Source organism: Diadema antillarum, unplaced genomic scaffold, assembly GCF_040938485.1.
Source record: "Diadema antillarum isolate AM-2024a unplaced genomic scaffold, OU_Dant_1.0 scf00000153, whole genome shotgun sequence".
Taxonomy (NCBI): domain Eukaryota; kingdom Metazoa; phylum Echinodermata; class Echinoidea; order Diadematoida; family Diadematidae; genus Diadema; species Diadema antillarum.
The window spans coordinates 462,501-480,653 of NW_027271042.1; the positions used below are offsets into that span (position 1 = coordinate 462,501).

Genomic DNA, 18,153 nt, shown 5'->3' on the forward strand with positions numbered 1-18,153 from the left:
GAACACAGACTGACAACATTTGGGGAAAGCAAGTTATTTTCCATATACAAATGAATGGATAAAATGAAATTAAATGTGAATCAATAATGATGACTTTATACAATACAAATATTTCAAAAAAATTGTACTCGATCTAAAATATTCATTGTTTTGACACTGCATCCGCTGAATAGTAAGAGGGTGGATGGTAAAATACGATAGACAACCCGCAGAAAATAGACCGAGATACGTAGTTCTGGTTGATAAACCACGTGTTTATCAGCCAGAACTGCGTATCTCTAGGAGATACGCAGTTCTGGCTGATAAGCACGTGGTTGACGACAAAAAGAGATACGTAGTTCTGCCTGATGAAACACGTGCTTATCAGGCAGAACTGCGTATCTCCTAGAGATACGCAGTTCTGCCTGAAAAACCCCCCGCATGGCCAAAAACTTACGCAGTTCTGGCTGATCAACCCGGGCACGTGACCAGAGATACGCAGTTATGCCAGATTACGATCGCAAAAATTTGGCGACGATTAATCTGGCAGAACTGCGTAAGTTTTTAAAATTGGTAATTTTTACTACTTAAAAAGGTCAAATTGTCATTTTTTTGCTGGAAATAAATTCTTTAGACCAATTATGACCGAGAAAAGAGGAAAAATGCAACTCATCGTATCTCAGTTTAGAAAGGTGTAACATTGAATCTTTAAACCCGATTTCTGGCGTAATGTGTTAAAGGAGATACGCAGTTCTGCCAGATTACGGCCGAACCCTAATCGTAACCCTAACCAAACCCTAACCCTAACCCTAAACCCTAAACCTTAACCCTAACCCTAATCCTAACCCAAACCCTTACCCTAACCCTAACCCATACCCAAACCCTTACTCTAACCCTAACCCTTTCAAATATTGTACATATAGTATATATCAAAAAATTCAAAGTCGCCTGGAGCAAAGACTAATTACACTTACAATTTCAAACTTCCATATGATGGACAATTTACTAGACTTAACATTTTACCAAAGTATGAATCCTTAACTATAATTAGTTTTTCTTCCAGACGCTTTTGAATTTTTTTATGTACAAAACAAATGGTAACTTTAAAAACGACTGGAGCAAAAATTACTGGGAGTTAAGATCTGAAATTTTTGGAGTATGTTAGTCTCGATGAGACCTATCTACCCTATTAATTTCCACTCTTAACTATATACTTCATATACTGCGGAATACCCGTAACTCTAACCCTAACCCTAACCCTAACCCCTAACCTTAACCCCTAACCCCTAACCCTAACCCTAACCCTATATATCAAAAAATTCAAAGTCGCCTGGAGTAAAGACTAATTACACTTACACTTTAAAACTTCCTTATGATGGACCTTCCAACGGACTTAACATTTTACCAAAGTATGACTCTTTAACTATAATTTGTTTTTCTTCCAGACGCTTTTAAATTTTTTTATGTACAAGACAAATAGTAACTTTAAAAACGGCTGGAGCAAAAACTACTTGGAGTTAAGATCTGACATTTTTGGAGTATGTTAGTCTCGATGAGACCTATCTACCCTATTGATTTCAACTCTTAACTATATACTTTATATACTGCGGAATACCCGTAACTCTAACCATAACCCTAATCCTAACCCCTAACCCTAACCCTAACCCTAACCCCCTAACCCTAACCCTAACCCTATTCCTAACCCTAAGCCTAATCGTAACCCTAACCAAACCCTAACCCTAACCCTAAACCCTAAACCCTAAACCCTAACCCAAACCCTAACCCTAATCCTAACCCAAACCCTTACCCTAACCCTAACCCTAACCCAAACCCTAACTCTAACCCTAACCCTAACCCTTTCAAATATTGTACACATAGTATATATCAAAAAATTCAAAGTCGCCTGGAGCAAAGACTAATTACACTTACACTTTCAAACTTCCATATGATGGACCTTTTACCGGACTTAACATTTTACCAAAGTATGAATCCTTAACTATAATTAGTTTTTCTTCCAGACGCTTTTGAATCTTTTTATGTACAAAACAAATGGTAACTTTAAAAACGGCTGGAGCAAAAATCACTGGGAGTTAAGATCTGAAATTTTTGGAGTATGTTAGTCTCGATGAGACCTATCTACCCTATTAATTTTCACTCTTAACTATATATTTCATATACTGCGGAATACCCATAACTCTAACCCTAACCCTAACCCTAACCAAACCCTAACCCTAACCCTAACCGTAACCCAAACCCTAACCCTTACCCTAACCCTAAACCCTAAACCCTAACCCTAGCCCTAAACCCTAAACCCTAACCCTAACCCTAATCCTAACCCAAACCCTTACCCTAACCCTAACCCTAAACCCAAACCCTCACTCTAACCCTAACCCTAATCCTTTCAAATATTGTACATATAGTATATATCAAAAAATTTAAAGTCGCCTGGAGCAAAGACTAATTACACTTACACTTTCAAACTTCCATATGATGGACCTTTTACCGGACTTAACATTTTACCAAAGTATGAATCCTTAGCTATAATTAGTTTTTCTTCCAGACGGTTTTGAATTTTTTTATGTACAAAACAAATGGTAACTTTAAAAACGGCTGGAGCAAAAATCACTGGGAGTTAAGATCTGAAATTTTTGGAGTATGTTAGTCTCGATGAGACCTATCTACCCTATTAATTTCAACTCTTAAGTATATACTTCATATACTGCGGAATACCCGTAACTCTAACCCTAACCCTAACCCTAACCCTAACCCTAACCCTAACCCTTACCCTAACACTAAACCCTAAACCCTAAACCCTAACCCTAGCCCTAAACCCTAAACCCTAACCCTAATCCTAACCCAAACCCTTACCCTAACCCTAACCCTAAACCCAAACCCTCACTCTAACCCTAACCCTAATCCTTTCAAATATTGTACATATTATAGTATATATCAAAAAATTTAAAGTCGCCTGGAGCAAAGACTAATTACACTTACACTTTCAAACTTCCATATGATGGACCTTTTACCGGACTTAACATTTTACCAAAGTATGAATCCTCAACTATAATTAGTTTTTCTTCCAGACGTTTTTGAATTTTTTTATGTACAAAACAAAGGGTAACTTTAAAAACGGCTGGAGCAAAAACTACTGGGAGTTAAGATCTGAAATGTTTGGAGTATGTTAGTCTCGATGAGACCTATCTACCCTATTAATTTCAACTCTTAACTATATACTTCATATACTGCGGAATACCCGTAACTTTAACCCTAACCCTAACCAAACCCTAACCCTAACCCAAACCCTTACCCTAACCCTTACCCTAACCCAGACCCTTACTCTAACCCTAACCCTAACCCTTTCAAATATTGTATATATAGTATATATCAAAAAATTCAAAGTCGCCTGGAGCAAAGACTAATTACACTTACACTTTCAAACTTCCATATGATGGACCTTCCACCGGACTTGATATTTTACCAAAGTATGAATCCTTAACTATAATTAGTTTTTCTTCCAGACGCTTTTGAATTTTTTTATATACAAAACAAATGGTAACTTTAAAAACGGCTGGAGCAAAAACTACTGGGAGTTAAGATCTGAAATTTTTGGAGTATGTTAGTCTCGATGAGACCTATCTACCCTATTAATTTCAACTCTTAACTATATACTTCATATACTGCGGAATACCCGTAACTCTAACCCTAACCCTAACCCCTAACCCTAACCCTAAATCCTACCCCTAACCCTAATCCTAACCCTAATCCTTACCCTAACCCTAACCCTAACCCTAAACCCTAACCCAAACCCTAACCCAACCCTAAACCCTAACCCTTCACCCTTAACCCTAAACCCTAACCCTAACCCTAAACCCTAACCCAAACCCTAACCCAACCCTAACCCAAACCCTAACCCAACCCTAAACCCTAACCGTAACCCAACCCTAAACCCTAATCTTAACCCTAACCCAACTCTAACTCTACCCTAACCCTAAACCCTTACCCTAACCCTAATTGTAAGCATTATTCGACGAGGAGGTGCAAGCACTTTCTTTTGTTTGTTAAAAGTCTTGAGTTTTTATACCCGTTGGAGTCCTTTAAGCTGATACATGGATTACAGAACTCTGGCAAACCATTACCCTCCTAGAAACTCAAAATAATGTATGCACCATTTTTTTTTCTCTGCATTTGTTCTATCCAGAAAGTTTTTAAAAGGTTTTTCAATCTAATGTACACCTATATAGATGCAAATTTTCACATTTTATATTGATGTATGTTGTCATATTGAGATCATCTTGGATAAGTACATGCCTTAGAAAGTGACAGATAAGGAATACGAACAGGAACTGAAAGAAAAAGATGTAGAATGTATTTCATGAGATCTTTTATGCAAAACTTCAGGTTTTTTTTTATTGCATTTAAGCTTTTTTGCAACCATTCTCGGATTTTAGAAAGGTATGATTCATTCAGGGCAAGCAGAATTGGTCCTTGCATTTACAAGTGAAACATAAATCTGAGTATCTTGCAAACGTAATGCACTCATGCTTCACTTCTCTTTTACATCCTCTAATGGAGACGTATATATTTTAGGAGACATAGTGGGGCAGATATGTGAAAAAAATGGTCACATCCGGCGGAAAGTATGAAATTTTGCATATAGGGGTATTTTGAGGTGCTGATTTCAAAAATTGCCGGATCCAAGAGATCTGGCCACGGGGTCGGCCGCCATTTTGAATTCCAATATGGCCGCCGTCGAAGATCCCTATCTTCAGTTCTGAATGACATTAGCCATTGGAATTTGATACATAAAAGCATGGTGGTATGATGACTTCAATAACGGACTTATTTGATATGTCTGACAAGCTGCACGGCAGACAATTTGAATTTTTATACATAGTTGCCATGTTGGAGTGTTGAAAATCTCTATCTCGGGTTTGTAAATTAGGCTACCTGATTGGCGTTTGTAACTGATAGAGTGCGCGCTGCTGTATTTACTTTGTGACGTCAGTGAAAGGTGCATTATGCTTCCTTTTCGCTGCACTTTTTGACATGCCCGTGAATGTTAGTCGTGATGTTTGCCTTCGTAGCCACATTGGAATTCAAAATAGCAGGCATTGCGTTTGTCAGACACATCACATCAGTTAATATTTTAACTCAGTATGTCAAAATACTTGTTTACACCTAATTTCAGCGTCACTCACCACTTAGAAATCGAGATAGGGATTTTGAATATTTGGTCGAGGCGGCCATATTGGAATTCAAAATTGCGGTCATTCGATATTTGCCAGACACTCCAAATCAATCTGTCATCAAATTCAATGTGTCAAAACGCTCATGTGTACCAAATTTTGATGCCACAGGTCATTCAGAACTGAAGATAGGGATCTTTGAATTTGTTTTGTGATGGCGACCATATTGGAATTCAAAATGGTGGCCGACCCCGTGGTCAGATCTTTTGGATCCGGCAATATTTGAAATCAGCGCCCCAAAATACCCCTAAATGCAAAATTTCATACTTTACGCCGAATGTGAGCATTTCGACCAATTTTTGCTACATATCTGCCCTATCAACACAATTGTCCCATATATGACTGTACATATCAAGAACCCCTTCTTTTAGTTCTCACATGTTATAGCATACCCCCCCCCCCGACACACACACATACACACACGTAAAGAGAAAAAGAGACAAACAAATACATACCTTCAAGATTCAAGTCTGTATGAAGTGTTAAATTTTATTCAATGTGCAAATGGGAAGTTTCTTGATATAACTATGCATACATTATATATACAAGTCATAAATCAATACACAGAGGTATAATATGCACTTCAATGGCTAATAACCAGTAAGACTTTCAATTGCAAGGGTTATTCTGATGTTATACAGATAAGAATGGTTCTCAAAAATTTTATGTAGTTACCACTGCCATATATACAAATACACACTTAAAAATGTAACATGAATAAAAACACACATACAGGCATACCTACACTTCACTGATATCTGGTGCAAGTTTAATTCCGACTAGACTAATACAGAGTCTTATTGGTGCCAGTCTCAGTTGTAATGATTAGGACACATCTCCGTCGTCATTTGGCAAAAAGGAGTATGTCTGAAAAATATCATGTTTTTGGTTTTTACCATTTGGGAGATTTTCGATGCCGAAATTCTCATGTGACCAACTTTCGTAAGTCATCGAGCCTTTGTTTCCGAGATATTTGGGGCTATCTCTGTATCATTTTATAAGTTTTCCTGCTTTTGATTTGGCAAAAAGGAGTATCTCTATACATACACTTTTTTGCCAACTTAAATGCACGATTTCTCATTGTGTATGTGAAGATACACCTTTTTGCCAAAATAGCGTGGGTTGCAGTCCCTGTAAGCGTGGTTTGGTAAAAAGTTATTAGTCTCTAAAAGTGCTAATTCTGAAGTATTTTTTAAAGTTTGATGCAAGCAAATTATAAGGAAATGAAATTTTGCCAAAACTTTAAAGTCCATTTTGTAGGCTTTGTAGTCGCTGTAAAACAGCAGACATACACCTGTTTGCCAAAACACAACCAAACTGGTATATTTACTAAGACTAGCCACACTAGCCACCAGCTGGTCACTCCTTGACCATCTCGACACGTTGCATGTGAATCTACAGCATCAGCAAAATGTATCTTGTCCACGTTGCCACAAATCTGAAACTGGCAGTTCCATTAAAGTCAGTCACCAACGCACACCTTGCTCTCCTCTGTCTCATTTTTGGGTCTCAACACAAGGCATCAGGAGTAAACCTGTAAATGACTCATTCAACACGGATGGCATGAACCCCTAGAGTTGTTTTCCTTACACGGATAATACAACTGAGAACGGTGAACACCCTAACGTACACATCCAAAGACATATCTACACTCAAACTTCAAGCTAAAACATGTCATCTATCTATTATCCATCTATCTGTCTGGTCCCATGCTCCAAAATGTAAACATTTTCCAACGGTAATTAACTCCATGCTCTGAAATGTGACATTTTCCGGGCATCAGACAAGAGCGTCAAGAGCCATTTTCAAAACGGCCTCTTAATCCAGGCAGGCAGCCTTGGTGGCCTAAACAGCTATATATTGACAAATTACTCTCTAGCCGAATTTAATGGAAGACTGATAAGATTCCTGGCAGAGAAGGTATGCACAGGTAATGTACGATGTTGTACTTTCTTATATGTCTTTCTAATTCGGGTGAACATTCAAACAATAAATATGGATATAATGGTAGAAATGACTTTCTTATTTGCATAACAGAACATAATTGCACTTTATTGATGAGCATATTTCAAAGGAGAAATAATTGTAATTGTTTTTCAAAGTGTGATGTATGGTGGCGTATGACGACATATGATGAAGTTGGACGAGGTATGGGTTAGTTTGTGTTTTTTATCTTTATTGTTTGACAAATAATACAATGTCCATTCCATGCAAATCTACAACGATTTTAATCTATAACAATGACAGACCATTTACAAGTATTCACATTTGTTTTCCTATTTGTATTCAATATAGCCGAGGGCCTTGGTATGGATAACGTCTGGGCAACCCATTCCACCAAACCAGAGGAAGTCGACGACGTAATGAAAGAGACGAACCATCAGCAAATCATGATTAACGGCCAATTTTGGAAGTCATTTGGGGAGTGGATCGAAGTGAGTTCTTGAAATGTTGCAACCTACTTTGTTATCCCAACCCCCACCTACCCTTTAGCGTCATTACAATAGCATCAGACAAAAGTAAATATCATTTATAAAATTGAAAGAAATTGAAATTGAAATTGAAATAGGACGAAATATAAGTATGATAAAGCAAGTGATCAACTGACCAACTTGTATTGATTCGATTGGACTATTTCAATGACTGCAATTTGTTACCTATCCCAATTCTTTAAAACCCCTTTTCTGTGTGTCATATTACTTCAGGGAGTCATCAGGACAGAAGGCGAGCAAACATACATCAAGTTTGCTTTGATCCAACACGGTATGCGGTGGAAAGAGGATTAATTTGGCCATTTCATTGAATTTGTCCCCGAGAGATGCGGCTTGTGCTGAAAGGGTGGGTTGGGTGGTGGCGCGTCGCGTTAATGGGAACACCGTTCGTCCAAAGCTCCCCCCCCGGTTTTGCCGAAAGGGTGCGTTGGTACTTTTTCTCATGTAATATTAAAAGACGAGTTTTGAATTTATATTTCAAAGCTAGAGGCTATCTTCCGGATCGGTTTACACTCTATTACCACTTGGTCTACAGCCAGTTGATCTAATAGACCGTTTAATATCAGTTGGTCTAATAACCAGTTGGTCTAGTCATCATTTCGTCCAATTACTGTTTGATCTAATTGTTATTTGGTTTAATTACTATTTGGTCTACAGTCAATTCGTCTAATAATAGCCATTTGGTCTATTTTTGGTCTAACACCAATTTATATCATCAAATACCGATTTGGTCTATTATGAGTTGGTCTAATTCCATTTCGTCTAATCATAAAATGGTCTAATAAACCCAAATTTGTCCAATATAAATTTGGTGTACACATTAATTTTGGTCCATCGCCCAGTTGGTCTAGCCTCTGTCTATCATCATTTAGTCTACACCCATTTAGTCTAATAATCATTGATCTTATTGTCATTTGGTCTAATAGCAAACCTCCTGGTCTAATCAGGTACCATTTGGTCCAATCATCGTTTCGTCTATATGACCAACAGGGCTTTTTTTTTTTTTTTTTTTTGGGGGGGGGCTTTTTCTACGACTACGGACTACCCTCTGACCCTGCATTGAGGGAGAAAACAGATGTTCATACACATGAAATAAGATTCGGGTAAAGTTTAGGGTCCCTCGCCCCTCCCCCATGGTGCTAGGCCAGCACCCCCAGCAGCTGGACTGTATACATGTATAGATAAGTCACTGATTATCCACATGATCCATGCCCTGTAAGGTATAGCTTATTAAGTCTAGATTGTTCATCTCATTCTTTTCGCTTTCATCAATTCATTTTATAACTTTTATCATAGTTCTTAAAGTTAATTATTGATGCTCTGTTTATTTTTCCACAAAAGGTTCTGGAGGAAGATGATTACACTCACAGGGTTTTAGTTCACTATGCAAGATGGGGGGATCAGTGGCTGGAAAAGGTAAATTGTATCTTACTAAAACTTAAAGGTCAATGGAAAGCAAAACGAGTGTTGACTCCTGCTGATGTGCATGGATGCTGCATACATCTCATTTAATAATTGTGTACTTATTCATCTTCATATTTATTTAAATAGATTTTGGAATATTTTAGTTTGGTTTTTTTTTTCAAACCTAAGCTCAAATAAATGTGGTCAAATAAAAAAATACTTAGGAGTACATTCTGGAGAGCACATTATTTACCAATCACCAGTCAGTTCAACTAACATTCTACGCTAACGTACAATAGATACTGGAATGTTGTCTTCCCAGAGTTGATCACTTCTTTGTAATAAGATACAATACCAGCATAGAAGAGAATTCCTATGTCAGAAATGCTGTCCATCTCTAGGAAAATGAAGGAACTGTGAATGTGGTGTATAAAGTCCCTAAAGACCATGCAATTATTTTGAGAGCTTAATGCTTCTGGGGAAGTTAAATTCCACTGTCAATTGCAGAATTTAGTTTAGATGACTTGTGATTAACAGATGTCAGCTCCAGAATGTGATCTGGATGGAGGTTTTTGTGTGTGTGTGTTTTGTTTTTTTTTTTGCTTTGTTTTTGTTTTGTTTTTTTAGAGTGAAGCTTGGATTTGAGAAACTGATATCATTGACAAAAATGTTTGAAAACTTGTCATACATTTGTATACATGTGAAGATGAACGAGTAACACAATAAAATGAGATGTATGCAGCATTGCAAATCACCAGGAATCAACATGCACAATTGGATTTTCTGGATGTATAATTTAGAAGAGATACTTGTTTTTAATTGTTTAAAATAATTCAAATAATCTACCAGGAATCTTCAGTCACATGTCTTTTCATGCTTACTTGAATGTCCTATGGTATATAGAATCTAAATGATGTTTTTACTCTTTTGATTGCTCTAATGTGAAACTGAATGCCCATTATGAATTTTTTGTTGACCTGCATCGAAATTGAATGAACTATCTATATTCTTGCACCCACTAATATGATCTTAAACAGGAAAACATATATTCCTAATCCTTTTCTGCCCACGGCTGTCATATTAATCTGTGTAATTGCAATTAAATTCCTAAAACTCGTTTGCAACTTTGTACCCCATGGAACATACTGTGAAATTCAATACCTTTAACACAATCTTTGTCACTATTATAATTATGAACCCTAAAATTGTACATCCTGTGGCCCTTGTTCAACATTATACTGCCGAAGGGATGAAGCCATTGCTATAATTCAATTATATTTATTGTGCATATTAATCCCATTCTACCTACATTTCCTTCGTGTGTTTATTTACCACTTATCTAATAAATGATGGGTGGGGTATTTAGTATCATCATCTTTGATTTACTGAAAGATTGTATGAACTTGACTTCTAATTTCAGACGGATCTCATCACCAAAGAGGATTTTTCAAGCAGCTGTGGAACAGCAAGTGATGTCAAGACTGCGCTCAGGCTTGCCAAAAAGGAAAAGCTTACAATCAGCATAAATCAGAATCCTGAGTGCGCGGCACGTGTCCCTGTAGATCCACTGGTGTTTGAGGAAGTATTTGCACCTTGTGAAAATACTCAAGATCGTAACCTAATGACTGAGCTGAAAGCCATCCTGGGACCTGATTGGAACATAAGAATCACCAATAAAGAACGGGATTTCACATATGTCAAAGGAAAATGCATGTACCTAAAGCTTACAAAAATGAGACCAATAACCAAATTTGTGGAACGCAGTGGTACCCTGCAAGAACATCACCTGCAGAGAGGACACTTTCTGTTGTTGAGGTTCATGAGATCATATGGAACTCCAGAGGAAATGAAACAACAAAAAAATTAAGTCAAGACACAACAAAAAAATGAAGTCAAGACACAACAAAAATTTTGTTTCAGGGTTGTTTAAGAGTTTAAAGTTTCTTAGTTTCAAAGCTTTTTAGACTTTTTACACTAACTTACACATCACTTCCATATTTTATGCAGTTTGATTCAGACATGAACTATGGCATACTTGTTTTTTAAATGTAGATTTGACATTTGTTACTGAAGATACAAAGTTACATATGCATAAGGGTCCGCAACAAGTTTTATTTTTTTCTTGTTGAACTTGCTCTCCTTTCTTTATTTCTCCATCAATTTCATTCAAACTTAGAACAAATGATCCTTGGGTAATAGCAAATGTGAGTTGATGAGGATGATGAGGTCAAAGGTCATCTAGGGATCAAAGGTCAAATGATATGAGGCCATGTGCATCATTTTTACAACATGTTAAAGCTTTTGTTGAAATTGCTCTCATTCCTTTATTTCTCTATCAATTTCATTCAAACTTAACAAAAATGATCCTCCTTACCCCATTTAAAACAACAGACAAACTGCTGAAGAGACCCCATCCCACATCCCCTAGTCCATAGGCGGAGATATCTACGGATGGGACTTTAGAAATGTTCCACCTGGAAAGATCCTTGCCAAAATGCAGCAGAGGAAAAACTATCCAGTATTCTTTAAGAGGAAAAATTATTCGATGGGCGGGAATCCTGGAGACGATCCCAGTTCTACTGCCGGTCTCATGGGACCAAGATGTGGATTGCTAGCATGGGTTGGAGAGACACAATTCTAAGTAGTAACTTTGATTTGTTTTGTTATGCTTGAGGTAAAATCAACACTGGGCATAATGTAAGTTAATCATATAAGTGCATTTTTTATTTCTTTTTCTTCTAGTACTAAAGAATGCTGCCAGATAGTCACTACTCTCAGGATTAGATTCATAGAGTTCTTTTGAATTTGAAGTGAGGGCGCTTTATCAGGTTGGGATTGCTTTTATTCCTTTTTGTTTTCCTCTCGCAAACTATCGTGGTTTCATACACATGTAGCTGGAAACCAAAGTTATCATCAATGATACTGCTTTGGGTTGATTTCTGGCAATTTGCTGACTGCCAGTATGCCTCCAAGGCCTACATGCAAAGGGTCAAAAAAAGAGGCAGGAAAACCAACATGACATCATAAAACTCAACGCTGAGCACAGCACTGTGCCTGGGGAGCCCGCAGACGCTGACCGCCAAGCAAAGGTGATGACCAACGTGCTCACTCAGCTGTAGACATGGTGGATGGAGAATGCGGTGACAATGACCTGAAACAGATGAACTCACAAAAGCGCTTTTGACAGGCTCAGTAAATAACAAAATTGTTGACGCTGTCTACAAAACTGTGTGTAAAAGACTGGAGGCCGCAACTTCAACATCATTCACAAGAGGAAATCAGCAAGAAGAAAGTTAGCACTACGCCCAAAAATAACCCAAAAATCTACACTTAAATAGATGAAATTGTTACCCCCTGCTTGTTCTTACGAAATACAGGAAAAATCTACGGTCTGGTGCCATATTCCATTCGGCCTCCGGCCTCATGGAATATGGCACCAGACCGTAGATATTTGCGAGTATTTCATGAACAAGCAGGTGGTAACTATGAATAGTATTTAGGTGTACATGAGTATATATAATTATGTACATAATTATAATATTATGTTGTAGTATATGACATAATACTGTTATATATAATCAGAATTTAGAAGATGTTTAATTATATATCAAATGTTTAAATGTATATCACCAGTGCACCTACTTCCATCATTTGCACCTTTGATTCCATCCACAAATGTCCATTTCAAAAATATTTTGTTTAAAAAATTCAAACGAAGACAAAATGAGGAAAAGGAAACCAAAGAACAGGAAGATGGTGCTGACCAGAAAGAAGAGGTAAAGAGAAAGAGGAGGAAGGGAAGACGAGGAGGACAAAGAAGAAGAGACAGAAGAGGAGTAAGAAGATATAGAGGAAGATGATTGACCTTGAGAGGGACCCTAACTATTCACCAGACAACATAGCCCCTAAAGTCAGTGAGTGATTTTGCAGAAAATTTACGAGATAAATTGCAAACGGCTCGTAAAAGAACACATTTGAAAAAGTCACCAAATAGAGAGCACGCAAACAAAAGAAATTGTACAATCAGCAAAGTAGTGAAGTGAGCCTGACAGTCAATCAGTTTGTATAGCTCTTCGACCCCTCTAAGAAAAAGGGTATCTCACCCAAGCTCCAATTGTGATGGAAAGGACCATACCTCATAGTCAGCAAACTGTCTGATGTGTCATTTCAGATGCAAGCTACACCTAGATCAAAACCAATAGTTGTTCATTGTGGTCGTTTCAAGCCATACCAGGGACAGGATTTACAGACATGGACATGGCCGGAAACCATCTGATCCCATCATCATATGTGAAGGTGGAAAGGATGAGGAAGAGATCCTCAATGATGAGATGGGTAGAAATTTTTAATGAACATTCCTCCGAGTCAGAAGGAGAATCAAACCACCATCCTCTCTCTTCTCCAACAAATGACTCTACACAGAGATCAGATAAGCAAGGAAATGATGATGATGATAAAATAGATGTACATAAAAGTAGGAGGCATCCACGGAGAAAACAACACCCTCCCAAGTATTTGGGAAATTTCACAACATAATGTACATATTTGTATACAACAAACCCTATTAATATTGTGATATTTTGATGTTGATTACCACAGATGGCAGACCGACTTTCCGTCCAAAAGTCCAACATATGCCGAATATGAGATGTCGGGTTCCAGCAGAAGTCCAGGCTTTTTGAACAATTCCAAGAGTCAAATACCATTGGTGTTTCCAGGAATTATCAATGCAAGAGGTGCCCCTATGAGACAAACTGGTCTAATAACCTCAACCGTCATATTCACCTGAAGGACCATGAGCATCAGCGATTCCCGAGCTTGTTCACGCCCCAGGTCAAGATCTCCGATACGCCAGGCTGCTAGAAAGTTTGCAACAGAAGGAAGGCAGGTGATCCGGAAGGTAAATAGTCCCAGTAGAGAAATAAAAAAGAAGCAGTGAGACTGGCCATATCAGTTACACGTTCCCCAACATTTAATTCATGAAGGCCAAGCGGAAAGCAGCTGGCAATGTCAATACGCCAAATGCCACAGGAGTGCAACATGTCAGACTCGGAAGAGGAAGACTATGTAGATGAAACATTTGGAAATCCCCCAACACCTGCCCAGTTCCCAGCTCCATCCCCTCCCCCTTCCCCCATTCAAAACGACAGACAAACTGCAGGAGACCCCAAGCAAAAACATGAATGAAGTGTGTTGGAGGATAAATGGCTAAAATTGCAAATTTCACGGAGTGGAGGCACAAGCATTCAAAAGAAAATGACAACGGTAAAAACAAACCCACCAGTGATATCAATTGAAAAATCTGAATGAGGTCGAGATAGTTTTGATAGATGGAACGAGAAATGTCAAAACTCTAATGAAGTCCAACAAAACAACAAATCACAAAAATCTTGACACAAACATTGCCAATGTTGGCCTAAGGTATAGAGAGCTTGGAACACCAGCAGACGAAAACTGTCTGTTCCATGTCCTCACTGATCAGTTGCAGACACAGGCACATTTAGAAGTTCCTCATTGAGCATTGAGAGCTCAGGTTGTTGAATATTAGAGGACACATTGGCATACTAGATCCATCAAAACTTACCGTTTCACCAAGTCCCCCACAGACATGCGTTATGATTATGGCATCTAGGTTTGGACAGAAGAAACAGGAACCACTTGTTTTATTTGCCATGTTCACCTCTAGTATGATCCAGTCAATCAGTATCCACCATGCTGTACCACTATTGCTGCTTCTGCATATTACACTCATATTCTGTGGTCCAGGCAAGGTGTTCAAGAACTCATCAATTCCAGAGGTGTCATGTAGAATGCTGTCTCCATGTATGATGACATTAATTACCAGACGAACATGGATAGCCGGCGACTTGATATATCTGGAGAACTTAGAAGGATAGCTGCATTCCCACGACAAATCACTTTTCTTCAGATGTACGCTGATACCCCACACCGCCACATGGGTACACTACATCATCATCCTCTTTCACAGATCATTACAACCTGCCAGCTGCTCCACCACCGCACAACTGCCTCAATGTCATCAAGGGCAACAAATTTCATTGAGACAATGGCAGAGAACACAACCAAACTGAACAAGGATATAGCATGTCGATTGGAGATAGTAACTGTTTTGCAACAAGATCAAATCCCTGATGCTATTGATGCAAACAATTTCCTCCAAGAGAATGCTTTGGCCACAGTATTAGAGCGCCATCCAGTCTTCATCCCCTTTTATGATGACCATAGTGACCCATCAATGAAGTTCACTGAGATTTTACGAGCAATTGCAAGAGATATAATTGATGACTTGTCAATTCCCCACTCCACTTGCCAGCATTTACTGTCAGCGACAGTCGAAGCCTTACAACATTGAGAGGTATCCTCTCTATTGGTCCTGCAAATGGAGCGGCACTGCCAGATACTCCAACTCCTCTTGGCAACTGGATGCGCTCCGACATTCCGCAGACTCAAATTAAATGTTTGTTCACCTTTTCAGACTATCTGTGTGCAAAAAAATGCAGTGACAGGAAGGATTTTAATACAAATCTTGCTGTAAGACCTGCATGGCAGCAATCAAACTCCTCTCAGCATGTATACACAGGAGAGCCCTCCTTCTGGCAAGAGATATACTGGCAACATCTCTCTTGACCAGCTTGTAAAAGAGCTGGCAAAAGTTGGTCGATTTGGATTTCCAACGACATTTGGTATTAAGGCATTAACAAAGCTTGTCAAAGCTGCACACTCGCTTGATGCGGTCATTAAAGCAGGCTTTTTGAATTAAAGGTGAAACATAGACAGCTTGATTTCCAAAGAGAGAACCTACGGAACTGTTGCCAGCTATTGCTTGAGCATTGCACTCTTTTTGGAATTTTTGAGCGGACTACCAGTCCTGCCAAGAGTGCTGATGAAGGAATCCTGTACAAGGCTTGAATTGGTGACAGGGGTAGACCAATGGCAGAAAATTGCTTCTGCAATAAAGATGGAAGGAAAGAAGGCTTCCCTAGAAAGAAAAGAGAAAAGATCCAGTAAGTTATAACCCCCCCAAAAAAGTCTTACAATTTCCATTCCTCCACATATCTGACAAAGCTATCTCACATCAAGGACAGGGAAGTGCCGATCGAAGGATTCAGCAAGGCAGCATGTCAGGCAAACCGCTAAAGTTCTGCAGCTGCCAATATGTCAAGGGCACATTAAAGGTCTGCTTAAGACAAAAGAAGCAAGTGAAGGGGCCATCAACAGCTTGATTTCCAAAGAGAGAACCCATGGAACTGTTGCAAGCTACTGCTTGAGCATTGCACTCTTTTGGGTATTTTTGAGCGGACTACCGGTCCTGCCAAGGGTGCTGATGAAGGAATCCTGTACAAGGCTTGAATTGGTGACAGGGGTAGACCAATGGCAGAAAATTGCTTCTGCAATAAAGATGGAAGGAAAGAAGGCTTCCCTAGAAAGAAAAGAGAAAAGATCCAGTAAGTTATAACCCCCCCCCCAAAAAAAAAGTCTTACAATTTCCATTTCTCCACATATCTGACAAAGCTATCTCACATCAAGGACAGGGAAGTGCCGATCGAAGGATTCAGCAAGGCAGCATGTCAGGCAAACCACTAAAGTTCTGCAGCTGCCAATATGTCAAGGGCACATTAAAGGCCTGCTTATGACAAAAGAAGCAAGTGAAGGGGCCATCAACAGCTTGATTTCCAAAGAGAGAACCCACGGAACTGTTGCAGACACAGGCACATTTAGAAGTTCCTCATTGAGCATTGAGAGCTCAGGTTGTTGAATATTTGAGGACACATTGGCATACTAGATCCATCAAAACTTACCGTTTCACCAAGTCCCCCACAGACATGCGTTATGATTATGGCATCTAGGTTTGGACAGAAGAAACAGGAACCACTTGTTTTATCTGCCATGTTCACCTCTAGTATGATCCAGTAAATCAGTATCCACCATGCTGTACCACTATTGCTGCTTCTGCATATTACACTCATATTCTGTGGTCCAGGCAAGGTGTTCAAGAACTCATCAATTCCAGAGGTGTCATGTAGAATGCGGTCTCCATGTATGATGCCATTAATTACCAGACAAACATGGATAGCCGGCAACTTGATATATCTGGAGAACTTAGAAGGATAGCTGCATTCCCACGACAAATCACTTTTCTCCAGATGTACGCTGATACCCCACACCGCCACATGGGTACACTACAACATCATCATCCTGTTTCACGGATCATTACAACCTGCCAGCTGCTCCACCACCGCACAACTGCCTAATTGTCATCAAGGGCAACAAATTTCATTGAGACAATGGCGGAGAACACAACCAAACTGAACAAGGACATAGCATGCCAATTGGAGATAGTAACTGTTTTGCAACAAGATCAAATCCCTGATGCTATTGATGCAAACGATTTCCTCCAAGAGAATGCTTTGGCCACAGTATTAGAGCACCATCCAGTCTTCATCCCCTCTTATGATGACCATAGCGACCCATCAATGTAGTTCGCTGAGATTTTACAAGCAATTGCAAGAGATCTAACTGATGACTTGTCAATTCTCCGCTCCACTTGCCAGCATGTACTGTCAGCGACAGTCGAAGCCTTACAACATTGAGAGGTATCCTCTCCATTGGTCCTGCAAATGGAGCAGCACTGCCAGACACTCCACCTCCTCTTGGCAACTGGATACGCTCCGACATTCCGCAGACTCAAATTAAATGTTTGTTCACCTTTTCAGACTATCTGTGTGCAAAAAAATGCAGTGACAGGAAGGATTTTAATACAAATCTTGCTGTAAGACCTGCATGGCAGCAATCAAACTCCTCTCAGCATGTATACACAGGAGAGCCCTCCTTCTGGCAAGAGATATACTGGCAACATCTCTCTTGACCAGCTTGTAAAAGAGCTGGCAAAAGTTGGTCGATTTGGATTTCCAACGACATTTGGTATTAAGGCATTAACAAAGCTTGTCAAAGCTGCACACTCGCTTGATGCGGTCATTAAAGCAGGCTTTTTGAATTAAAGGTGAAACATA

The 18,153-nt window shown here is 39.1% G+C and overlaps 1 protein-coding gene across 1 annotated transcript in view; it reads left to right on the forward strand.

Annotated features, from left to right (window-relative positions):
* LOC139721953 (uncharacterized) overlaps positions 1-18,153 on the forward strand; it is an 87,418-nt gene that overhangs the window by 62,338 nt on the left and 6,927 nt on the right. Inside the window, exons 24-29 of the mRNA XM_071633276.1 lie at positions 7,521-7,660; positions 9,059-9,133; positions 10,542-10,703; positions 11,550-11,724; positions 15,456-15,599; positions 17,695-17,838. Coding sequence (XP_071489377.1) covers positions 7,521-7,660; positions 9,059-9,133; positions 10,542-10,703; positions 11,550-11,724; positions 15,456-15,599; positions 17,695-17,838 — 840 coding nt within the window. The remainder of the gene's footprint in view (positions 1-7,520; positions 7,661-9,058; positions 9,134-10,541; positions 10,704-11,549; positions 11,725-15,455; positions 15,600-17,694; positions 17,839-18,153) is intronic.